Here is a 25849-nt window from a genome sequence, read left to right on the forward strand (position 1 = left end):
ATTTCTACTTGCACATCACCATCTGCTCATCTATCACTCCCATGTTAATTTGCTAAATTGTAATTACTTCACCACTATGGTCTTTTTATTGCCTAACCTACTCACGCCATTTGCACACGCTGTATAAAGACTTTATTTTTTTCTATTGTGTTATTAACTGTACACTTGTTTATTCCATGTGTAACTCTGTGTTGTTGTTTGTGTCGCACTGCTTTGCTCTCTCTTGGCCACGTCGCAGTTGTAAATGAGAACTTGTTCTCATCTAGCTTACCTGGTTAGATAAAGGTGAAATAAAGCCCTGGCCTTAAGGCTAAAACGTTTTCCGGGGGAAAAAATAGCCTACATCACAGGCATCTGGTCCCTCTCCAGAGTGAATTCAAATTCAAACAAATCTCAACCTAGGGACTTGCAAATTAATAAAGACTTCGTAATGAGTATATTTTGGGCATTTTACTGAATAGTTTGCTAGTGTAGTTCCCTAGTAGACTAGGATTTCCTCGTCGTGACTTTTATTATTGAGGAAGCTACAGGTCCACGAGCTGTCATATTACTGCCATAAAGTGTAGTACAGAGTGAATTCACTCTCGGGAGCCTACGTCAAACTGATGGTCAAGGCCAGCATGCCACCACCACATAGTAGAGGAAAATATGATCTTACCTTGTTTTATTTTTAAAGTGTTTAAACTATACTGAGTTTTGCAACAAATAAATAGAGTATTTGTAAATTGCTTTTTTTAATACCGTCGGTTGCGTAAACGTTGTGTGTTTCGTTCGGCATATGACAACCGCATTATGCTCGACTCATCTCTCAACTTTAGGCTGCGGAGGAAAGGCTGCACCTTGGTTGTAGTTTTAGGTGTTATTAATCTCTTAGTGGCTTTATTTTATTTCATGGGTTACTCGAATGGGTTCTCACCAAACCAACATATACAGACACAGACGCGAATTGAAACTGATTTTATTACCGTGACACTTCCATCGGAAGATATTGGACATCACGACCTTAATAACAGCGTTGTAACATTGCAAACTCCGAAGCTTCACGATATACATTTACCCAATACAACTACTACAACAACTAATAACACTACTACTACTACTACTACTACTACTACTACTACTACTACTACTACTACTACTACAACAACTTCGTGGAAAAAGTTAGAAAAATGTCCTGATCCGTCTCCACATCTTGGTAAGTAGCCTATGATTTCATCAATTCATTTTATTGCAAGGGCTGTTATTTAATCAAACATGCACAGCAGAAACATTACAATATAGTGAATTATACATGCAACTGTTATAAACATGTAAGAGGAGTCTTTATAACACATTATTAGACTATTTCTATGCAGATTTTCTTTCTCTCAAATTCTTCTGTCATGCACATATTGACTATTCCCCCCCTAATCCAACATGAAACCTAAATCCAGGTAGTTTGGCCTCCCAGGGAAATACATTCAAACGTTTTATATTTAATCGAACTGTTTTGCCAAAAATAACAAGTAAATAAACATGCTGCATATCCTTGAAATATATATAATTATCAGCTGTTGAGCATGAAAACCCCAGCAGTGTTGCAGTTCTTGATACAAACCGGTGAGTCTGGCACCTACTAGGCAAGCCGGTGAGTCTGGCACCTACTAGGCAAGCTGGTGAGTCTGGCACCCCAAAGGCAGTTACATTTTTTGTCTTGTCCATTCACCCTCTGAATGGCACACATACACTATTCATGTCTCAATTGTCTCAAGGCTTAAAAATCCTTCTTTAGACTGTCTCCTCCCCTTCATCAACACTGATTGAAGTGGATTTAACAAGTGACATCAATAAGGGATCATAGCTTTCACCTGGATTCACCTGGTCAGTCTGTCATGGAAAGAACAGGTGTTCTTTATGTTTTGTATACTGGCACAGTTGCATCAAACATTGTATTATGTAGTTATACATATATTATGTAGTTATACAAATATTATGTAGTTGTGCATCTCATATTAGGCCTACATTTCCTGCCTTTAACTGAAAGTCGATACGAGGAATGATCACTCGATTTATTTCATGTTAAGCCGAGCTGCATTGTGAAGTTTGCGCCCTGCTGCTGAAAATACAAAATGTTCTGTGTTCAGCTCAATCATGGCTCGGGGAAAATACTTTCAACAGCATAGACCATATTTTTTTTGGGGGGGGGGGGGGGACGAGATAACACATATTTCCTCTTAACCCCTGAACTGCCTGTTGCAAAGAGACAAGCATGAGATATCCGTTAAGTCAGCATCATTTCCTGTGGTTATGGGTGCGTCTGTGCGTGCGTGTGTGTGCATGTGTGTGTGTTCATTTTTAAAAAAATTTTACATGAGGTCAAAGGGTGCAAACTTTGAACAAAGAGAGAGAGATGGAGAGATGGAGGCGTGAAGGCAGAAAGTGAAAAGGAAGTGAATGTGGTAGAGGAGCAGGAAGAGGTGTGTGAGAGTTTGTGACCCAACATATCTGTTTCTCCCGACCTGCAGTTGGGCCTCTCAGGGTTGAGTTCTCTACGCCTGTCAGCTTGGATACAGTGAGGAAGGAGAACCCAGGCCTGCAGGAAGGAGGTCGCTACAAACCACACGACTGTGTCGCCCTCCAAAAGGTTGCTCTCATCATCCCCTTCCGCCTTCGTGACGAGCACCTCAAGTTCTGGCTCTACTACCTCCATCCCATCCTTCAGCGCCAACAGCTGGACTATGGCGTCTACGTCATCAATCAGGTGAAGCCAGAGAAACCAGTCTAATCTCTGTGCATGAGGCTGGTTTCATCTATTCACTGATCTAGACTTTCAGAGTCTGTCTGAACAAAGAAAACCGCTCAGTTGTCCGACATTTGTTTATTCATGCCTGAAGGTTTCCACACAAGTAACCTCCCACCCCCTCATTGTAGATAACAGGAAGAATGTTAATGTGTGTCGCAACATCCCGCCCGACAGTTACAAATCAGGGTCTTTAAACCGAGGCTGAGTCTCAGTAGCCTATCCTCGATTCCTTGTGTCCTCTCCTGCCGTCCTCGCTTCCTACAGAAAATGTAAGAGGGAGGAAAGAAGAGGAAATGTAAATGTACAGAATTACGAAATTATAGATTTGTAAGAAATTGCGACGTTTGTGAGAAACTAAGAGAGCTCTGAGAGAGACACTGAAACAGGAGACAGACAGACACACAGACAGACAAAGCTTGCACTTTCAGCTGTTTCTCCGAGAACAGTTGTTAGAGGGTGGACCGTGGTGGCTGTTATTGCCCCAGGCCCAGCCCGAACCTCAGCCCCAGCTTAGCCCTAGCCCCAGTCCAGCTCCCCAGCCGCCCAGCCCCCCAGCTATATAGCCCCAGCGCCCCAGCTCCACACAAGCCCAGGCCTGTACTTTCAACACAGACATGGTACAGCTGTCAGTTAAAGTTTATACTCACTATCTGTAGACCACCAGCTGTCCTGCTGTGTTTTTCACTAATAATCAGAGGGCACAGCCAAGCCACCATGATGAACATATGGAAACCTTATAAACCAATGTTTTGCAACATGGAGTGTCTCTATCAAATAACTGTGATGCCTGATGTGATGTCATCAAGTATGAGTTTATTCTAAAGCACCTTGTATTGTTTTAACGGACAACATGTCTTACTGTAGGTAGGATAAGAGGAAATAAACATGGTTGACAGACAGCCTCTATTTCCTGATTGTGTGGTAAAGCAGATCCATGTATTCCTGTTTGATGGTTTCTCCAATGGGCAAATGTTTGTTAGTTTAAGTCAACAGATTTAGTGATTGTTAAAGGGTTTTGGACACAGGTGTGTCTTGCTCTCTTTGTGAACAGTTTATTGTCTTGTAAACAGATTAGAAACCAGATATGTTAGAATGAGAGCCCGTCCTACAACATTAGAAGAGAAAAGGCTCACAAGGAAATATTTAGCATGAGGGATTTATTCTTCCCTCTTTCCTCCACACCTTTCCTCCTTTCCACCACATCCATCACCTCAATGCACTCTCTGCCTTTCCTAACCTGTAATGATAAAAAGACAGAGGATTCCTTATTTTTTCTCCCATAGGTTTAAAAAAAAAAAAAAAGTACAATTAAAGGGGCAATCCACAGTTGAAACAATAACAAAGCGGGCTCCCTGCCTTTGTTTTGGTTTTTAAAAAAGGGCCTGGAGAAATATAATGACTCTTAAAATCATAGATGGAGATATTGATGCAAAGACTGATCATCCAAGATATCAACATTATAGTTTTAAGCATATTTTCAGGCTATACATTTACAATGTTTACAAACATTGGAGTATAACCAGCTTATATTTTGGGTTCTGATGGAGTATGAAAGTTGAACAAAGCTCAAAGGCATTTAGAAGCTATATTCTTCAAGAATCAATGCGTAACTATCATTAATTTATAAGTCCAAAATTGGATGTAGTAACTACAGATTTCCCCTTTAAAGCATGATTCTTATGAAAATGGTCAGGTACAGTAGTTTTCAGGATATAGCAGGTATCTCTAATTACGAAGATAAAACAAAGGGCGGTCGTATGTACGAGGCGGATCCGAGTGCGGTAGATCAGAGCAGCCGTGTTAAAAATGTTGTTTCGCACAACCTTGAGTGAACAATTGCTTTTCTACAACGGGTTACCAATGAAATGAAACACTTGATTTTGATAAATGTATTTATAGGCTATTATTTCATACCTCGATGAAAATATAGGCCTGACACAAAAATATAGTCTTGACACAAAGCTACGGTTGCTAGCCAAGCCGGCTGGTCGTTCATTCTATAGGTTAGGTTGCCAGAGCCGTGACCCAGTGGTGAAGTCTTTTTGTTCTATAACTATGGACGGTCTAAATGTTCATGGTAACGCTCTTCTCCCTTGCTTGCTAGCTAGCCAACTACGGCTAACACAGTCACGTCAAACAGTGTTCCCAGAATAACAGCAAAGTAGCTGTATTTGCGTTTGTTTAAGCTGTTTTTATTGACATTTATGTGGATACATAACAATAAGCTATAATGATCTCGTTCGGACACTGTTCGGAGGAGCTAGCCAACTACACAACAACACAGTCACTTCAAACTGAAGCTGGAAAAGCCGCAAGTTAGCTGCATTGCATTTAGTTTGATTCATGATTTGGACGGGCTGAGAAAATATGTTTGTCTCGTCCTGACACGATAATCCCCATTGGGACAGTGAGAGATAGAATTTCATATTTTGAATCAATGTTGTAAATGTCGGAGAGACAGACAGCAACGTATGTACAGTACAAACCCCCGTTGTTGCAAATCAAAAGTGTCATTGCGTTTTGGTTAATTTATCCAACGTATGCATCAAATTGTATGTGTCGACTTGACAGAAATAGTAGCAAAAGGTGAATGTTGAACTTTTATTGCACACATATCCAGTAACTATTTTGGAAGCACGGGAGATAATGTCAAGATGCTTTTTTAGTGGAAATCAAGTTAATGAAGTGCTGGGCTGATGGGACAGTGGATGCGCAGTCATTTCTCTGATAGAACAGAAAACAAGATGCCAATTTTTGCGTTATAGGCTTACCCGTGCTAAACGGGTTATTTGGTATGGCTTAGACCCTCAACCAATCACAAAGCTTATTTTGACCAACCCATTTTAGACCGTTTAAAAAAAAAGTATGGCTTAGAATGCGTCTCAACCAATCACAATGCTTGTTTTGACCAACCTGTTGTAGAATTGTAACTTTAGATTATTTTTAAAAAAATAATCAAATTCAATATTATTTCATTTTTGTGGTGTATTTGGATGACAGAATCACCACTCAGGACCTAACTGTCAGCTGATGACTACCACACATTGACAGTGTAGAGGACAGAAGTGTGTCCTTACTTCTACAGGTGCTTCCTGTTCTTGTGATAACTTAGGCAGCACTTGAAACCAAAATAACATAACTTTTTTCTCTCTCTCTCTGTCTCCCCCTTTCCTCCCTTTCTCTCTCCCCCCACCCCTTCTCTCTCTCTCTCTCTCTCTCTGTCTCCCCCTTTCCTCCCTTTCTCTCTCCTCCCACCCCTTCTCTCTCTTTCTCTCTCTCTCTCTCTCTCTCTGTATGTCTCTGTCTCTCTCTTTCTCTCTGTCTTTCTCTTTCCCTCTCTCTATTTCTCACTCTGACATACTAATAACTACTATTAACTCTGTTTCCACTCTCCTAGCACTGCATGTCTGCAACCAATCACATCTCAGCTAAAGTATGGTTGGGTTATTCCAATGCTCGGTGGCTTTCTTCTTCTCTTTCTGCTTTCTTCTTCTGAGTTAACTAAGAACGTTATGGTTCTCTAACACGCCACTGATTATTTAGTGTACTGCATGATGGTTATGAAAATATTGTTTACTTTCCTCATATGAGATAAGGACAAGACCTGTCTGGGGCTCCTAGGGGTGCCTTCGCAGACACACATTAAGCATAGTCCGAGACTAAACTGCTTTTGAGACCAGGACGAGGCTTAATCTGTGTCCAAGAGGCGGGCCCCTGGTGACTGTCTTTTAGAAGGTGTAAGACCTGAAGTAATCTGTAATAGAAAAAAGTAGCGAGTGAGGCCCTTCCCTTTTTTTCTGGTACTTTGCTCATATGCTAATGACAATGTGAAGTTAGCTGGGTGCGTGGGAAAGAGAGCTGTAATGGTGCAGCTCAGTAGATCTTCAGGCTGTCAGTGACTTAGATAACTGGTTGGCTTGGTTATTTTATTTGACCTTTATTTAACTAGGCAAGTCAGTTAAGAACAAATTCTTATTGACGATGATGGCCTACCCCGGCCAAACCCTAAACCGGACGACGCTGCGCCACTCGGGAGCCCCTCCTCATTAAATCTTGAAATAGTTTACCCAACAATGGAAGATCTGATGGCTAAGTGACAGCTAAGAAGAATAACATTATCATTTCTATGCCTTTGATGTGGTTGTCCCGCCTAGATAACTGTACGTTGCTCTGGATAAGAGTGTCTGCTAAATGACAAAAATTACCATATACCGGAACTTACATTTTTTTTCGATGAATTAAACATTTTCTATGGACAAACGTTATTCAATTATATGTGAATTAGTTGGCAAATAATTTAGCGTACCCATGTTTTGAAAATGACTGTAACTTCTTCATTAGGATGGAGACAACACGTTCAACAGGGCCAAGCTGATGAACATTGGCTATGCTGAGGCACTGAAAGAGTATGACTACGACTGCTTTGTGTTCAGTGACGTGGACCTCATCCCCATGGATGACCGCAACACCTACAAATGCTTCCGCCAGCCCAGACACCTGTCTGTCTCCATGGACAAGTTTGGCTTCAAGTACGGCACAAAACTCAACCGACAACTTCTATCAAATGCATCATCATTATTTTGATTCATTGGGACTCTCCCTCTTCCTCAGTTCATACCATGAGTACATAGCTAGAAGAGTAGTAAACAAGTATATCTATTTATGCTTAGCCTACTCTTTTCATTACTTGGCTCTTTGTATGGGCCAGATGAGAAATATTTTGTCTTTGTCTCATCCATAGGTTGCCCTATAACCAGTACTTTGGCGGTGTCTCAGCGTTAAGTAAGGAGCAGTTCCTGGAAATCAATGGCTTTCCCAACAACTACTGGGGCTGGGGTGGGGAAGATGACGACATTTTCAACAGGCAAGACAGTGCATTCCAATCCAAACAGATTTTTAAAGCATTACAGATGAGCCTATATTAAAGTCAGACTTGGCAATGGGACATCATCACTTTCTAATGTTAGGGTGTTAGGGTCGGTCAATTCAGGAAGTAAACTGAAATGGCAATTCTTTTTTCAAGGATTTTTCAATCAACTGAAAAGGAGAAGCTATTTACTTAAAAAGTTGAATTTATTTTCTCAGATCACTTTCTGAATTGAATAAGAATTGACCCCAACCATTTTAAATTTTTTAACTCAAATCACTTCCTGAATTGAATTAGAATTGACCCCAACCCTGAATTCCACAGTATTTCCAACTTGTATGCAAAATCCATTATAATAATAAACTCTGATTTCCACAGGGTGAGCTCTAGAGGAATGTCCATCTCTCGTCCAGATAGCGAGGTTGGAAAATGCCGGATGATCCGTCACGAAAGAGACAAACTGAATGACCCAAATCCTCAGAGGTAAAGCTTTAGATTAGAACAACCACATTCACCAGGTTCCCCACAAGGTAGTATCTTTAAAAGAAGAATTTAGATTTTAAGGGGAAAGTTTTTCTTTCTTCATGATAATATCAGCATTGCCAAGATATATGAAAATATTGGCTATTGTATGGCCCCAGAATTGACATATCAGTGCATCCCAAATATCTTCATATGAGGATGGTATACTGATAGTCGTTTCCTTTGCATCGCAGGTTTGACAGAATACAACGCACAAGACTGACGATGAATACCGATGGTATAAACTCTCTCAAGTACGAAGTCGTCAAAGTGGAAAAGGATCCTCTGTTCACGAAAATCACAGTAGATGTGGGGAAACCTTAGTGAAAGTGGATAAATGTGAGGAGTTATTTTTCACAACACTTATCACATGGTGGTGGGCAGAGAAAGCACGGCGGAACCATGGAATACAATACCGAGAATACTCTGAATTCTCTGGGAACACAGGCATTTATTGTGGAAACAAATGGACAGCACTTGGATGAATGGGATGGCACAACAAGACCTTATAAATATCAGAGTGGATCAAAATGTTTGGTCAACGTGTTTGACTTCTAATGGCAGTACAAAAGGGGAGGGGCGTGGGACGAATAAGTTATTTTGTACATAATTTGTAATGAGTTGCCTTTGTGTAATTCGGTAAGGGACAACTACTTGATTTAAATGCGTATATAAGTTTAATAAATATGTATATAGTTAATACATATTTTATACATTTGTTTCTTTCTTCTTGCATTTTTGGCAGAGATATTTGAGATGATTATGGTTTAATATATTTTGCAGAAATGTTTCCCATGTTTGAAACTGTGTGAAAGGTCTTAATCCCGATCTACAGCAACTGTTGGTTTGGTTACTTATACATGTTTCCCAAACATCAGTTGATGCACACTTGTTTGCTGTATTCTGTCCATTCACTACCTGTGACATGATCACTTCCATGCTTCTTTACATTCAAAACCTATGCAGTACCTGTTACATGAATGATCACTTCCATGCTTCTTTACATTCAAAACCTATCCAGTACCTGTTACATGAATGATCACTTCCATGCTTCTTTACATTCAAAACCTATCCAGTACCTGTTACATGAATGATCACTTCCTTGTTTATGCCCGGAGGATGCAAATCAGCCAGGAACAAACATACGACCTACCATCGCGAGGGTGTAGCATGTAGGTATGGTCAGTCTCAGTCCCCACCCACTTGGCTTATCTTAAATGTGTGGAAAAACAGGTGTGGTGGACTCAACCTGTCATTGTGTTTCATGTGACTGAAAGTAAAAGCCTAATGTCTGGTGTTCAGTCATTGGAATAGAACAAGGAGAAGTTATTAAGTCAAATAAAAAGTTTTACATTTGAATTATTCAAATAATTGTTTTATTGAATACGTTTGACTTTATTCTCCCGTTGGGCTATTGAATACATACATTTATTAGAATTAGAATGATTGGAGTACATGTTTTTATTGAGTTTATTTTATTTCAAGTCCCCAGTTAAGGACTCCAAAAAGTGCCTACAGACCTAGTACTGTGTTTGATTTTCGTCCTGTTACAAGGAAACCAGTAACGTATAAGTCATTTGTGCTTAGTCATTTTAGCTACTGTTGCATCAATATGTTTTGACCATTTCAGTTTACAATCCAGGGTTACACCAAGCAGTTTAGTCTCCTCAATTTGCCCAGATAGGTTGTTTTTATATATATTTAGGACTAGCTTATTACCAGTCAATCCTTCTCAAACTGACTGTAGCTCTTTGTTAAACGTTGCAGGGATTTCACTTGCTGTGGGAACTGACGTGTATAATGTTGAGTCATCAGCGGACACACTGGCTTTACTCAAGGATAGTGGTAGGTCTTCAGTAAAAATAGAGGTATGCCTAACTCTACCTGGTTATCGTCAGAGGCAAGCATTTAAAAACACCCTCTGTGTTCCGTAACTCTCGGTCCACAAGCTGCCGCTTATCTTTTCTTTGGAGTGGTGGATACATCTCCTTATTGTAATCTTCTAAAACGAGGGTCGTTGACGTCAACCGCCTGTATTCAATATAGAGACTCCATGATACTAGCCTAATTTCATGAATATACATAAACATCTCTAGACAACGTCCACTTCAGTGTTTCCTCAAAGTTGCCGGGATGCCAACTTTGGCATTATGAAACTTCTATTTGATCAAATAAACATCACGTAGCGAATTACAAATAAGCTATACATTTTTTGTTGACCGCATTTGATACTCATTGACTTCCATACAAAAACACCTTGCTGGGTGGGCGGAAACACAACGATAAAAAAACACCTGCTGGAGGGAGACAGATTTTCCGTCGAGTTGGGCCTCTTTCTTCCTCTTCCGCTCTGCTATTACCTACCTACCTGATGCAATCTATGACGTGTGATTGATAGAAGATGTAAGGCAGGGTAATACACCAGCAGATAGTCATGTAATGAAAAGCATGAAAAGCACACCCAAAAATATTTAGAGGTGCTGACTAACGGAAAGGTAAACTTGAGATACAAAAACTATCATAAACTGGTGATTAGATGCAGCAGATTATCACTGTTTTGTTTGACTTCAGTGCAGCTTTTGACATTATCAATCAGTCTGCTGCCGAAACAATGTGTATGTGTTGTGGCTTTACATCCTCTGCCGCAGCTAGACAGCCTGCTGTTAGGGTGAGACATGTATCTTGTCAGTATATCTATCATCTTTGATAGAAGGGAAATCATTGAAATGTAAACAGCAGAAATGGTGCCACCTGTTAACATGAAGTTGTTTGACTTGAGTTATTGTAGAAATAAGGGCAAAATATAAGCGATGTATTTTTAGAAAGGATTTGGAAAACACTTTACCTTAAAGATATCCAGACTTGATCGTGATGAAGACAAGATCATTGTTAAGATTTAAAGAAAGCAGACAAACTACTATCTTCAAAATGTATCAATTTTTATTCATGTAAATAAGTACTGTACACAACAAAAAAACAGACACAAACATTTTTAATACTTCAAATGTAAACATATAATATTCAAACACAAGAAAATAACTACCATGGTACTGTCGGACACTTTCTCCTCAATTGTTTTTTTTCTTATTTTTCTTTTTGTCATGGAACAAACCAAATGCATTGTAGTTTCAGGTGTGTCTTCTGAAATCTGGGGCTATTCCAGTGTAAATCCTGTACTGTGTAGATTAGATTACATAGAAAACTTCTATAAAGTGCTAGAAGGTGTCCACGTCACATCTTTGTGTCATCAGCTATTCTGTCCGCATGAACGTAGTATTATTCATCGTAACGTAACCAAAACAGTGGCACTTTATTGGTCTGGTCCCTCTCAATTCGACTGTTGCCTTTTATCGTGTTTGTTTGGCCCTAAGTTTGTATGTTAATATGGCAGACGGCTGGTGAAACTATGGCAGAAGTGTTGTGTGTCAGTAAATACAACACCGGGAGTTACAGAAGAGGGAGGTGTACATTTGGGGTTATGGTCAGGAATAATAATGCACAAGGAGGACCGTGGCAACGGCAACAGAAAGTACAATGATGATTGGATCGTTTGTGAGCAACACGTGAGACCCAGCCTCCATGTGTAGCCACGTGCTCGGCGAAAAACTCCAAAGATGGTGGCTGAACTACAGGAAGTCAGCTGTTCAAGGAAAAAGACAAGTAAAAGTGTAAAAATAAGTCGCCCGCCACCCTGACTCAACCTCAACATAACGTTGACTCAACGTTTTGGCACTGGTGACAGTGTTTACTGAACAACACATATTCATATATATATATATATTCTATATTGAAGATCTATCTCATCAACGTCTGTTCTCCTGTCACTTCACAATACATATATAAATGAACATGAAGAAAAAAATGATTACGCAGTTCCATTTCTCCCGTGGTCATGTTAGTAATACCGCTTTTTAACACAGAATCTTGAAGCCTGCTGGGGGGAAAAACCCAGTAGGTTGTCGGCTATTAGAAAGCATGAAATGTAGTTCCATCCTCACACTTCAGAAAACCTGTCACAAATGTCAGACGGATGATTGTTAGCTCATAAACAACCTTTGTCATTATTAGACTGCACATTCACATACAGAGGTACAGAAATTGACGCCTCACTGCCATAGGACAGTACATTTAAAGCAGTAATCTGACAATAAGGTCTCTCTGACATCCCTTCAGGGTTCTAAAGAAGCTCCGGCCTTTTTGCTTCGTCATTCCAGAACATTCCATGGCCTCTCTTTTGGAGTGTTAACATTATCTCCACCATGATTGCAGGCACTGTGCTGGGCGTCATGACAACAACGACAAAACAGTCATCTTTAAAAAATAAAAAAAAATACAACAAACACCATTAGGTTTCATTTTTTCAGATGCAAAACTAAATTGATCAATATACTGTATTCAAAATGTCTTTTATTTGGGATTGGGCTGTCGTTGAAATTGATTCTTGTTCTTCCAGTTCATAAAAAAAAGTACTTTTCGTGGTAACAAAGCGAGGGAGAGAAAATAGACGTTGAATCAAAGTGACTGTCGGTTGGCAGTGAGCGAGTTGATTGGAACTTCTTTTTACATTGTCGAACGTGTCGAAGGTCCTGGTCGAGTGAGCACACAGAAACTGAGAACCATTCATGCTCTGCCTGGGGTACAACTTTAAAGTATATTCAAGTCTTTTCAATCTAGCTAGCGAGGGGCACAAGGCTGTTCCTCGGAGAACACTTCATGAGGATTGTATCATCTTTATTGATTTGCATTGATTTGCATTGCGTTTCAGTGTTGAACTTCTGCCGCTCGTTCTCGTGTCGCCCTACAAAGAACGCTAACGCTGGGCAGCCCACTGAGAAAGAATTAAAAGACCGCTACAATAAAGTAGAAAACCCTCCTCTCCAGAATGACCCGTCTACAGGGGCCTCAGCAGTTAATCTGGGAGAGGGATAGGAACAGACACAGGTTTAGTCCAAAATGGCACCCTATACCCTACATAGCGCACTTTTTTGACCAGGCTCTGGTCGAAGGTAGCGCACTACGCAGGGAATAGAGTTCCACTTCAGCCTTGGATTCACACACAGCTCTCCCTGGCCTTCTCGTCGGTGAGGAAAGACTTGAGCTGAGTAATGTCCACTGCCACCGCCTCTCGCTTGTGCACAGAAATGTCTTTTAAGTGGTCCTCGTCACTTTGGTCCTTGGCGAAATTGACAAACACCTGAAGACAAGAGAACACACACGGACCAGATGAATCAATGTGCTATGCAAGCAACGGTTGTTTCATTTGTATTTTGGTTTAAATGTTTATTTTTATTGTTCTATTTTGTCTTCGCAATGAAACACTCATTTCATCTAAACCTATGCAAGACCCCCTCAAAAAACAACTTTATTTCAATAAAAAATGATATATAATAAAATAGTAATTGCTACGATAATCAAAATGGTCTACGACAACGTCTTCAACCAGCCTCAGTGCTTACTTGGTCTAGTGTTGTCTGGGAAACGGAGTAGTCCTCAATGTGCAGCCACTCCTTGTTCTTGGCCAGGATGCTGAAGATGCGTGCCAGGGAGGTTTTGGAGGAGGACAGCTGATACTGCAGCATGTTCCTGTGCTTCTCCTTCAGAGTGCTGCCTGGAAGCTCCTCCTCAATAAACTCCATCACCGGCCTCAGGTCCGGGTCTGGTCCTGCCACCCGGAGGATGATGGTGTAGCCATCCCCAAATCTGAATGAGGAAACGCATAGGGATGATTAGCGTTAGCTCAATGTTGATCCAAAATGGCCACAGTGCTTCTTCACCAATGTAGTGATTCACTACTGAACATCCCATCTCTCCCTCTCTCTGTTCTTACCTGTTCTTTAAGTGCTGTACGCTGCCCAGGCAGCGGAACCTCCCATTGACCATGATGGCCATCCGCGTACACAGGGCCTCACATTCCTCCATACTGTGCGAGGTGAGAACCACCGATCGCCCCTCCTTGACGATACTGAGAATGCAGTTCCACAGAGCCCGTCTGGCCTTGGGGTCCATACCAGTGGTGGGCTCGTCCTGTCAGTCACAAAGAATAACAACACCACAGCCTGGTCAGACTAGGCCCAGGAACAAGTTGGTGTAGGAAACAACATCCTCTAGCGCCTGGTCTATTGTTGACATTCTCAATGGAGAGATTGGTTTCTAGGTTCTAGGTTGGGCTGGGAGTTTTTCCAACTGACCATGACGTGATCAGGAAAAACTCTGGGCCCTAGATCTGTAATAGGTATTGAACTTGAACTTAAAAGGTTGGTCCAGTTCACACACATTGCTATACTGTAACGTACCATGACTGAATAACATTATAACCACGTTTGGGTATATGAACAAATTATTAGTTAGTTAAAAGGCTCATAAAGTAGGCCTACTCACCAGGAAGACCACCGGGGGACCACCGATCAGTGCCATGGCCGTGGAGAGTTTCCTCATGTTCCCTCCACTGTAGCTCCCTGCTGCCTTGTCCACATACTTGATCAGGCCTAGTTTACGGATGCCCCACTCTGCCACCTGGACCAGGGAGGGAGAGAGAGAGAGAGCGAGAGAGGTGCCAAAGACATGATTAGATAAACAAGATCACATACTATAGCCCACCAGGGCTGGGGTCAATCCCATCTTACTTCAGTCAATTCAGGAGGTAAACCGAAACAACCTGTCCTTAAAACAACAACCCGTCCTTAAAACAACAACCCGTCCTTAAAACAACAACCCGTCCCATAAAACAAAAACATGTCCTTAAAATGGACCAACAAAAAGGTCTCCACATAAAGAGCATAACATAAGTTACCTGTCCTTTGACAGGGCACAAAATGTCACGGTTGTAAGAATGTTATTTTTTTGTCAAGAGGATAACACACTCACCTCACACACTTCCTTCTCGGGAACCCCCCTCAGGATGGCGTAGAACTCAAGGTGCTCCCTGCCAGTCAGCAGGTCATTGATAGCATCAAACTGAGGGCAGTAGCCCATGTTCTGGTGCACCTCGTTTATCTCCGTCAACACACTGACAGGCCACACAGAGAACGCACACTGTCACTCACAGCAGCACACACCTCCAAACTATTTAAGACTCCGTTCACAGTACGTATTTCAAGACGTTGTAAGGCTATTTCAAGACTATTGTGATGTACAACGGTCAGGGAAGCTTCCGTGTGAACAAGGTCTTAGAGACTATAATCAATCATGCATTTAACCATTAAGATATACTGTAAAATACGGCACCTGTGTACTGTATAAATCCCATAATGACAATTTGTTCAGCTTGTTTAATTATCTTTACTATCGTTCTCACCTCTTTCCCGCCAGGTAAGCTTCTCCACTCGTGACTATTGAGTCTCCAGTCAGCATCTTGAAGGTGCTCGTCTTTCCTGCTCCGTTGACTCCAAGCAGACCAAAACACTAGAGAGAGAGAGAGAGAGGAGAGAGAAGAGTTTCACTGGACTGAACCACCAACAGGATATGGAAAGGGGAGAATCTATGGGCAGGGCCAGCAACTTTTCCTGACCATCTGACCTGACCAGTAAAGCTAGTCTATTGAAGACCAATGATCAGGTGAGGTCATGTGACCAGGAAAACTAGTCTAGTGGAGTCTAATGGTCATGTGACCAGGAAAACTAATCTAATGGAGACTAATGATCAGGTGAGGTCATGTGGCCAGGGAAAACTCCCGTCCCTATCTATGCTGTACAGTGGTAGCAGAGCCAGCTCACCTCTCCTGGAGGAATTCCCACACAAAGACGATCCACTGCTGGTTTCTGTTTTCTATTGTACACCTTGGTCAGCTGCTTGAGTTCCAGAATGTCAGATTGTCCCCCTCCTCCCAGAATCCTTTGCCTCTCTCTGGCCACGTCTTCATCCTCCTCACCGATAGGTTTCTGGTCGGTGCGCAAAGATCTGAGACAACCAATCAGATCAGGGAGGATATTTACAGCAGATCATTATGAATACAAAATGTTTTACTGACTTGACAATTTTGATTTGTATTATTTTTAAAATAGAAAGTGGATAAAGGACACAACAAAAGAGTCCGATTAATCTGTCCAATGAAATGCAAGGCCACGCCTACCTGGCCTTGATACAGAAGCGGTATTGGATGAGCACGGTGATAGTGAAGAAGACCACGCCCTGCACAGCCATGGCGAACAGATTCTTGCCCACCATGTCCCACGCCAGAGGGGAACGGAACCGGTTCTCACCTTGAACCAATGGAAGGAACAGATGATTGTCAAGAAACAGAAGCACAGCATTGACAAATTAACAATAATAATAATTAAAAAAACATTAAATCACACACTTGTTTCATTGACATTACATTTTTGTCCTAACGTAATAAACGACCTATGACCTACTTACCAAACCTCTCCAGAGCGTCGGCCATGGCCTGGTTCTTCACCATGTCGATGAGGCCTCGGCCCAGACAGAAGTGAGGGAAGATCAGGAACACGTTCTTCAGGATGTCGTTGATCCCTCCGATCTCCTGTTGTCACATAGTAGAACAACACCCAATCAGTCAATCAGTCAAACTGTCACATTCATTTCTAAAGTCCCCATTTAATTCAATTCACTTTAAATGTTGTAATAAATTATGTGCTGAACAGTATGTCACACGGATAAAAAGCATTTCCACAGGGATCTTTGATTTCTGCAGTATGGGTCCACCTAATTACTTTCACAAGTTCTATGAAGTCTCATTAAGCCCTATTAAGTCCCTATGAAGTCTTAAGAAGCCATATGAAGCCCTATTAAGTCCCTATGAAGTCTTAAGCCATATGAAGCCTTGTTGTACGCACGTTGCTGCCGAAGAGCTCGAGGACGAAGGTGGAGACGCTGCCGTTGATGCCGATGAGGATGTTGACGGAGGTGAGCACCACGTAGGCCGTGCTGGGGATCTTAAAGAAGAAGGACGCCGGGTACATCAGGGGCGTGATGGACCACCTAGGGACAGACATCAAAAAGGAAGTGAGAACAGGTACGCTGTGACTCCCAATCGTATATTGACGCAGCCTTGCATCGCTAGGACATATGGTGAGTGACGTGGTTTGTCTGCGACATATCTGAGTGTGCGACATATGTGCCTGCACGTTTTCTGCGTGTGTGTGTGTGTGTGGTGTGTGTTTCTGCGTGTGTGTGTGTGGTGTGTGTTTCTGCGTGTGTGTGTGTGCTTCTGCTTGTGTGTGTGTGTGGTGTGTGTTTCTGCGTGTGTGTGGTGTGTGTTTCTGTGTGTGGCGTGTGTTTCTGCATCTGTGTGCCTCTGTGTGTGTGTGTGTGTTTGTGTGTGGTGTGTGTTTTTGCATGTGGTGTGTGTTTCTGCGTGTGTTTGTGTGTGGTGTGTGTTTCTGCGTGTGGTGTGTGTTTCTGCATCTGTGTACCTCTGTGTGTGTGTGTGTGTGTGTGTGTGTGTATGTGTGTGTCCCTCACCCATAGAGCAGCAGCAGCAGAGCCAGTACAGGCAGGTTGGTGGAGGAGACGTAGGCGTCTTGTTGGAAGCAGATGAAGATGATAATGACCAGAGTAGCAGGGACGATGTAGTTACACTGGAACATATACAGGAAGAGGGCAGGACATTCAGGACTTTCTCATACAGTCACGCACCCTTTCAGGGCAAAGGAACATGCTGCGTACAGTCCAGATACAGAGCTTTTCCAATGAGTTGACTTCAAACAACGGAGAAGATGTGTTTGTGACATTTCCATGGTGTCTCAAGTCATTTGTATTAAGTCTAATATACAGTTATTGAAAGTGTACAGTCTTCACGTTATGCTGATGTCAAATGACATCTAAATGGGGTGTACGTTCACTAGTCACTGTAAACTAATGTACATGGTAGACTGTACATCCACACTGACCTCTCTACAATCTTAGAACTTTCAATTCTCTGGCTGTCGCCGTAGGAGAAGCCTTTTTGGTTCCAGGTAGAACCCTTTTTGGTTCCAGGTAGAACCCTTTTTGGTTCCAGGTAGAACCCTTTTTGGTTCCAGGTAGAACCCTTTTTGGTTCCAGGTAGAACCCTTTTTGGTTTTAGGCCAGTGGAGGCTGCTGAGAGAAGGACGGCTCATAATAATGTCTGGAAGGGAGTCAATAGAATGGCATCAACCACATGGAAACAACATCTTTGATGTATTTGATACCATTCCATTGACTCCATTCCAGCCATTATTATGAGCCGTCCTCCGCTCAGCGTCCTCCACTGTTCTAGGTAGAAACATTTTGGGTTCCATGTAGAACCCTCTGTGGAAAGGGTTCTACATGGAACCCAAAAAAGGTTCTACATGGAACCAAAAAGGGTTCTTTAAATGGTTTTCCTATGGGGACAGCCGAAGAACCCTTAAAGGTTCCTTTTTTTTTCTTCCTAAGAGTGCAGGATGAGATGAGAAGCCTTACCATGTCCCAGATGAAGTTGGACAGCCAATAGAGGAAGGGCTGCACCCCACTGATGAACTGCATGTGTTTGGCCTTGTTGACTCTCTCCTGAATGAGGAAGACTACGAAGCTGGCCGGGACGAAAGACATGGCGAAGATCACGCAGATGGACACCAGCACGTCCACAGAGGTGGTCATCCTGGAGGGAGCACGCAGAGGGAAAAGATGCTTCTGAGTCATACATAGAACAGGTTATAAAGCAGTATGCCTGGATGCTTTAAGTAAAGTGCTGCTATGCTTTTTTAATAAAAAATAAAATAATTCATTAGTAATTAGGTACTTATATTTGTTATATTTCACACACAGTGTGTATTATATGCATGTGTGATTTGGAAATGTGTTTTTTGCGTATCCCAACTCTCTCTGATTCACCCCTCCATTGAGCAATTAGGATCAAGTGCCTTGCTCAAGGGCCCACCAACAGATTTTTCACCTTGTCGGCTCTGCGATTCGAACTAGCGACCTTTCAATTACTATAAGGAGGTGCAAGGTCATACTGTAGATTTCTAGCAATCCATGTTATTGATAGATGAGAAATGTATTTCATGGAAGAATTTGAGTTGTCGGCTAGGTACTTACAGTGCGACCTGAGACAGTTGCTCCTTGGTGAGGTTGAGTGGGTGGTTGAAGGCACGGATGCCGTACTTGCTGGAGTCCTGGCCGGGGGGCAGGCTGGCGCGCAGGATTCCGTTGTTCATCACGTTCAGGAAAGACCCGATGCTGTGCCACCCCTTGTTGTTGAACCAGATCTGGATGGGGTCAGAGGTTACAGGATAGAGGTTAGGAGGGAGGAGCTATTAAAACAAGAGGAAGGAAGAAGTGTTTTTGTGAGGTCTTAAAAATGGCGGAAGCGATAAATGCGAAAACTGACTAAGCACACACCCAAAGGCCTCATCTTCCGCTTCTTGGTAGAATAACGGAAGTGATGATGAGTGACTAGAGGTTCTAGAACAAAAGGTCTTTGGTCTGGATATAATCAACATCGTTCAAGTTCCCTGAAAAACAGTGTGAGCGTTTCCTCTTCGTTCCTCAAGTCTCATTTCCTGGTCATGGCATTTCCGTCGGTCTGAACCTGCTTATTAAAGGTCAAAGTGCAGCCGTAGCAATTTTAAAAGCTTTTCAGCTGTGTAAGCATAGAAATCTACTGTGTTGGGTCTCAAACAATGTTCCCACAGTACAAGCAGGCACGAAGTTCAACATGTGATTAAATGAATCACTGTGCAATCTAAATTGTGCAGCAAAAGACCTGCAGTTGAACCCTACATTTATACGGGTGTGGAAAATTTGCACCAAAGCACAAAACTAACCTTGACGTTGTTCTTAGTGTCCAGTCCCTGGATAAAACTGGATAAGCTGGCAAGGAAACGGTCAGCAGCAGTGCCCTATACAGAGAAAGACCGCAAGAACCAGTTAAGTACGCAACCTAACCCTAACAACATTAAATGCCAACATTTAAACAAATAGCAAGTATTGGTAATCATAGAAAATGAATTGTTAGAAGGGACAAAGCCCCCTCAGACCCTGATAATTTGAGTGGCACAGTCATGAGTACACTCAATATGGCCGCCGATTACACGCAAAACAGAACCTGGACTTTAACGTCCATTCTAGCCATTCTATTTCTATGTTGATAATACTGTACAGTACATTACAGTGGCATTGTTCCAGGGTAAGTATAGGGGATATTTAGTATGTAATGGTAAGGCTTACTCTTTCCAGGTGGAAGCGTCGTCTGATCTCAGAGATGGCCTGATCAATATCATCACCTGGCGGGAGGAGCTGACTGTTCCTAGCGCCCAATGAGAATCCACCATATCTGCATAAAAAAAACACAATTGCATATTATTGAATAACGTGGTACAAAATGTTCTCAGACCACTACTGATGCCTATGGCGCGTTCTAAAGACCTGCAGTGTATTTAGCATTGAGAGATTGACGCCTGCCAGTTTGTTTACCTGAATTCATTGACCGAGATTTTGTTCTTCAAACTGTGAAAAGACACCATGTACAGTATTAACATAATCTTCCACCTCCTTTTTCATTGAAATCAAATGGAGCATTAACATAAACATCTACATTTGTAATGAAATAATACAATCAATTATACCTTTTCCCGATAATCTGAGCATAGGTTTTGACCAGGTAATCTGAGATATTTCTGCCAGTCAGATTTTGCAGGGTACCTTGGTCACTGATTTTCACCTGAAGAGAAAGAAAGAACAAGATTAAACTTTTGTGGATACTACATTATCTGCATTTCTCTGTGTGTGTGTGTGTGTGTGTGTGTGTGTGTGTGTGTGTGTGTGTGTGTGTGTGTGTGTGTGTGTGTGTTTTCTTATGTGTGTGTACCTGTGGAGGAGGAAGACCACCAGCTCCCGCTGGGCATTCAGGTAGCATCTTCTTGCGTCCTTCACAGCTGCACTCACAGAGTGGAGAGGGGTTTTCCATACTCCAGTTGCCATTCATAAAGATGTCCCTCACACTCTCCGGTACCTCAGGAATGGCCCACTCATCATCCAACGTGTTGCAAGGAGCATGACTGTTGAGAGAGGTAGAGAGAGAGAGAGAGAGAGAGAGAGAGAGAGGTAGAGAGAGAGAGAAGGGTGTGGGGGAGAGCAAGAGATAAAGAGCTATAATCACTCTTCAAAGCGACAAGTATTTAACTATCAACTCTTTTACAACCAGTGAATATCGATACTGTAGTTTAGCCTCACTGTACTTGGTTAGTAGGGGGTCAGACTTACGGTGAGTTACAGAGTGAACCAAAGCCATCATAGTTTGTCAGGGCACCCAGCAGCTTGTTAGTGTCTGCATCCTCAGGGGCGTCGTTGCTGCAACGAGATAATATTGTACCATCGTCACGGAAACAGACACGGCACTACTTCTTACAACCCAATGGGTGACCTTCATTGTATACGTTTACATAACATCATTTCTCAACGTAAGAAACACTATACTTAGAGTTTTGATCTTTGATTTCCAGGCTTTCTAACCTCGGTTGAAATAACTGAGTGAATGCGAGAAGTACAGTGCCTTGCGAAAGTATTCGGCCCCCTTGAACTTTGCGACCTTTTGCCACATTTCAGGCTTCAAACATAAAGATATAAAACTGTATTTTTTTGTGAAGAATCAACAACAAGTGGGACACAATCATGTAGTGGAACGACATTTATTGGATATTTCAAACTTTTTTAACAAATCAAAAACTGAAAAATTGGGCGTGCAAAATTATTCAGCCCCCTTAAGTTAATACTTTGTAGCGCCACCTTTTGCTGCGATTACAGCTGTAAGTCGCTTGGGGTATGTCTCTATCAGTTTTGCACATCGAGAGACTGAAATTTTTTCCCATTCCTCCTTGCAAAACAGCTCGAGCTCAGTGAGGTTGGATGGAGAGCATTTGTGAACAGCAGTTTTCAGTTCTTTCCACAGATTCTCGATTGGATTCAGGTCTGGACTTTTACTTGGCCATTCTAACACCTGGATATGTTTATTTTTTAACCATTCCATTGTAGATTTTGCTTTATGTTTTGGATCATTGTCTTGTTGGAAGACAAATCTCCGTCCCAGTCTCAGGTCTTTTGCAGACTCCATCAGGTTTTCTTCCAGAATGGTCCTGTATTTGGCTCCATCCATCTTCCCATCAATTTTAACCATCTTCCCTGTCCCTGCTGAAGAAAAGCAGGCCCAAACCATGATGCTGCCACCACCATGTTTGACAGTGGGGATGGTGTGTTCAGCTGTGTTGCTTTTACGCCAAACATAACATTTTGCATTGTTGCCAAAAAGTTACATTTTGGTTTCATCTGACCAGAGCACCTTCTTCCACATGTTTGGTGTGTCTCCCAGGTGGCTTGTGGCAAACTTTAAACAAAACTTTTTATGGATATCTTTAAGAAATGGCTTTCTTGCCACTCTTCCATAAAGGCCAGATTTGTGCAATATACGAATGATTGTTGTCCTATGGACAGAGTCTCCCACCTCAGCTGTAGATCTCTGCAGTTCATCCAGAGTGATCATGGGCCTCTTGGCTGCATCTCTGATCAGTCTTCTCCTTGTATGAGCTGAAAGTTTAGAGGGACGGCCAAGTCTTGGTAGATTTGCAGTGGTCTGATACTCCTTCCATTTCAATATTATCGCTTGCACAGTGCTCCTTGGGATGTTTAAAGCTTGGGAAATCTTTTTGTATCCAAATCCGGCTTTAAACTTCTTCACAACAGTATCTCGGACCTGCCTGGTGTGTTCCTTGTTCTTCATGATGCTCTCTGTGCTTTTAACGGACCTCTGAGACTATCACAGTGCAGGTGCATTTATACGGAGACTTGATTACACACAGGTGGATTGTATTTATCATCATTAGTTATTTAGGTCAACATTGGATCATTCAGAGATCCTCACTGAACTTCTGGAGAGAGTTTGCTGCACTGAAAGTAAAGTGGCTGAATAATTTTGCACGCCCAATTTTTCAGTTTTTGATTTGTTAAAAAAGTTTGAAATATCCAATAAATGTCGTTCCACTTCATGATTGTGCCCTACTTGTTGTTGATTCTTCACAAAAAAATACAGTTTTATATCTTTATGTTTGAAGCCTGAAATGTGGCAAAAGGTCGCAAAGTTCAAGGGGGCCGAATACTTTCGCAAGGCACTGTATCTACATATTCAAAGATATATGAAAACAAAATAAACATTCTGTTGGCACTAACATCGCTCCATAAAGTTAGCGTTGGTCGTACCTGATGAAGGTGAACTGTTCTTCATACATGCCAGGCTCCAGCTCCAGGCTGGGGTACTTTCCAAACGGAGGGACGATGAGACTGAAGACGAGGGCGATGCACACAAACACAGCAGGAAGCACGATCTGAAACCAACACAGGACAAGGCTCCGTTTACAACAGGAACTGATATTTGACGTTGAAGATCTACTTCGCTACCAAATGAGGATGCCAGTAAATGCCAGTAAAAATATGGTATAAACTTGCACAGTACAATAGATGCAGAGAGGTCAATGTACCTGCTGCACCATTGCTAGATCATGTAATGATGATGAATTAAAATGTAACACTTAACAACTTTGATCAACTTTGATTTTATCTGTAATGCCCTAATGAGTCCAGTTTACCTGAGCGAAGAAGCCTTTCCTGGAGCGCCGGGCATACAGGAAGCGTTTCCATATCAACGCCACAAACTGCTGTCTAATCAGACGCCAGCCTTTGACCTGATACGAGCCTTTACCATCCGAGCCTCCCAGCCAGTCCGTCTCACGAGATTCTGGGGCAGGAAGAGGAGAAAGGGAATGAGCCTCAAGTGTTCGAGGGTTTCCACTAGTTGCCACAGCCACAAAGTCGAAATATCGTGAATATTGCTATATTGTCAAAATGAATAACATGTTTCATTTAAGGTTCGGGATAGGCATAAGGTGTGTTTGTGTGATTAAAGCGAGGGTTAGGTTTAAAATCATATTTTAAGAAGAAAAATTGTAGAAATAGGCAGGGTTTATGACTTTGTGGCTGTGGGAAATAGTGACGACCGTGTTCAAGGAGAAAATGCACAAATATGATGCTTTAAAATGAGATGAGATCCTTTTAGTGAATTAACGGCTAAAACGAAGAGCGCTTCGTTCCAATGGAACGTGAGAGGAGTGAAGTGATGGTCCATGGGTAATAAATGGTACCTGGGTCACCTTCGGAGTCGTTGAAGTCGAAAGCGTCGTCCTCGGTGAAGGGTTTCAGGCAGCTCTGGTGGTCTCCGAACGCGTGTCTGCGGTGCCTACGAGCCGGGATGGTGCCATCTGAATGAAAGACGACACAGAGGAGGTTGAGTCACGGGATAATAACGAGTAACGGAAGTGAAGTATTTGCTATAAATGGGTTTTTCGATGGAGTAGTATGATAATGTCTCACCAGAGTTGGGAAGTTCAGCAGCGTCCACTCCACTGTCCTCTGCTACTTTCAGGAAAATCTACAAAAATGTATTATAAATACGTTTTTTTTTTAAATAAAAGAACCAAAATCAACATACATGCACAATAACTCAATTACAAGAATATATATTTGAAAAACAAATGTGTAAAATCCAACTGCTTGGTTTATTTGCCGTACCTCTTCCAGGGTGGTGTCTGAGATGCCGTAGCTGGAGATGCCGAGGTCAGACAGGCGGTCGTCGACCTCGTGGAAGAGCTCCACGAAGGCTCCACCTTTGGCCGCCTCGTAGGGCAGAACGTAGGTGAGTTCATGGCCCAGGTCCTCAACCAGCCTGGCAGCGGGGACGTGCTTGAAGATCACATTGGAGATCATGGTTACGTCTGCGAGGAGGATAAGGATCAAGAGGATTATCGTCAGCATCACTATCGTCAGCATCATTATCGTCAGCATCATCGTCGTCATCATGTTATTGTTATCCAAAAAAGGACGAGTGCCAAACGATTTAAATGATCGTTTATTGTTCCTTTCTGATCCAATTGAAAAGGGTACAATAAAACAACCCTTTTATAAGGATCAAGGTGTGCTCGTAAGGCATTTTTCTGACATACCAATAGTGGTGGCTTCACTCTCAGGTTCACTACCCAGTCCAGCATCAGAACTGCTCTCAGAAACACTGTCCCCCTGCAGAGAGAAAAACAACACTGGTTAGTCTAACTGAGATAAAAAAAATCTCTTTAGCAAAAGGTGCATTTATCTTTGTCTGGCACAGGGCGATTGACTTGGTTATTATGTGACTTAAAGATCAGGGCAGTCTAGCTGTGAGAAGAGTTCAATTTCTGCCATTTCTCACAACTGTGATGTCTTTAAATCTGCCTTTAAAAGCGAGCACCGCAGTTTATAGGTGTCGGGATCTGGGGGATTTTCGTCCCTTCATCCCGGATGTATTTAAATCTACCTTTAGGACTGTGAGGGCCTGAGGTTGCGGCTGAGGGAGGCCCACCTTCTTGCTGTAGGAGACAGAGCTGCTGCTGGAGGAGTTCCTACAGGAGCTGAGGGTCAGGTCGAAGTCTCTCTTCACCAGGGTCAGGTAGTAGCCCGTCCCCAGCTGGGTCTTCAGGAACAGGGAGGAGCCCACGCAGCACAGCTTGCCGTGGGAGATGATGGCGATGCGGTCGCCCAAGATGTCCGCCTCGTCCATGTGGTGAGTTGAGAGGATGATGGTGCGACCTGATGGGGCGAGAGGTGGGGAGAGAGTGCGATTGAGGGGGGCAGAGAGAACCAGGGGAGGGTGTGAAGAACCAAGAGGAGGACATTAGATTGGATATAAAGCTAGCCGT

The 25849-nt window shown here is 42.4% G+C and overlaps 2 protein-coding genes across 8 annotated transcripts in view; one reads left to right on the forward strand and one right to left on the reverse strand.

Annotated features, from left to right (window-relative positions):
* Positions 1-564: 564 nt before the first annotated feature.
* On the forward strand, positions 565-9539 carry LOC139418894 (beta-1,4-galactosyltransferase 1-like). Its single transcript, XM_071168675.1, has 6 exons — positions 565-1195; positions 2505-2740; positions 7124-7311; positions 7524-7646; positions 8028-8132; positions 8366-9539. The coding sequence occupies exons 1-6, from the start codon at positions 793-795 to the stop codon at positions 8493-8495; spliced, it is 1185 nt and encodes a 394-aa protein (XP_071024776.1). The 5' UTR covers positions 565-792; the 3' UTR covers positions 8496-9539.
* A 1550-nt stretch (positions 9540-11089) lies between these two features.
* The window catches only part of LOC139418892 (phospholipid-transporting ATPase ABCA1-like), a 42394-nt gene continuing 27634 nt past the window's right edge, over positions 11090-25849 (reverse strand). For 2 of the 7 annotated variants that reach the window (XM_071168672.1, XM_071168673.1), the window contains 26 exons: positions 25513-25739; positions 25121-25193; positions 24690-24892; positions 24492-24549; positions 24263-24379; positions 23711-23859; positions 23325-23449; positions 21339-21425; positions 20944-21133; positions 20702-20796; positions 20550-20582; positions 20304-20409; positions 19901-19975; positions 19173-19342; positions 18555-18732; positions 17592-17707; positions 16964-17108; positions 16527-16650; positions 16240-16369; positions 15884-16067; positions 15466-15572; positions 15036-15177; positions 14550-14684; positions 13999-14195; positions 13628-13871; positions 11090-13365 (listed from right to left, as the gene is read on the reverse strand). In XM_071168672.1, coding sequence (XP_071024773.1) covers positions 13222-13365; positions 13628-13871; positions 13999-14195; positions 14550-14684; positions 15036-15177; positions 15466-15572; positions 15884-16067; positions 16240-16369; positions 16527-16650; positions 16964-17108; positions 17592-17707; positions 18555-18732; positions 19173-19342; positions 19901-19975; positions 20304-20409; positions 20550-20582; positions 20702-20796; positions 20944-21133; positions 21339-21425; positions 23325-23449; positions 23711-23859; positions 24263-24379; positions 24492-24549; positions 24690-24892; positions 25121-25193; positions 25513-25739 — 3554 coding nt within the window. In that variant the 3' untranslated portion in view covers positions 11090-13221. Of the gene's footprint in view, positions 13366-13627; positions 13872-13998; positions 14196-14549; positions 14685-15035; positions 15178-15465; positions 15573-15883; positions 16068-16239; positions 16370-16526; positions 16651-16963; positions 17109-17591; positions 17708-18554; positions 18733-19172; positions 19343-19900; positions 19976-20303; positions 20410-20549; positions 20583-20701; positions 20797-20943; positions 21134-21338; positions 21426-23324; positions 23450-23710; positions 23860-24262; positions 24380-24491; positions 24550-24689; positions 24893-25120; positions 25194-25467; positions 25740-25849 lie in introns of all 7 variants that reach the window. The other 5 variants (XM_071168670.1, XM_071168671.1, XM_071168668.1 and 2 more) reach the window with 3 other exon arrangements.

Source organism: Oncorhynchus clarkii, chromosome 10 (genome assembly GCF_045791955.1).
Source record: "Oncorhynchus clarkii lewisi isolate Uvic-CL-2024 chromosome 10, UVic_Ocla_1.0, whole genome shotgun sequence".
In the NCBI taxonomy this organism is placed as follows: domain Eukaryota; kingdom Metazoa; phylum Chordata; class Actinopteri; order Salmoniformes; family Salmonidae; genus Oncorhynchus; species Oncorhynchus clarkii.

Bases quoted from the DNA above. Each gene is read 5' to 3' on its own strand.
- LOC139418894 (XM_071168675.1), top strand. From the start codon at position 793: ATGCTCGACTCATCTCTCAACTTTAGGCTGCGGAGGAAAGGCTGCACC. The intron at 1,196-2,504 runs GTAAGTAGCCTA...CCCGACCTGCAG, and splicing joins TGATCCGTCTCCACATCTTG to TTGGGCCTCTCAGGGTTGAG. The intron at 7,312-7,523 runs GTACGGCACAAA...TCTCATCCATAG, and splicing joins ATGGACAAGTTTGGCTTCAA to GTTGCCCTATAACCAGTACT.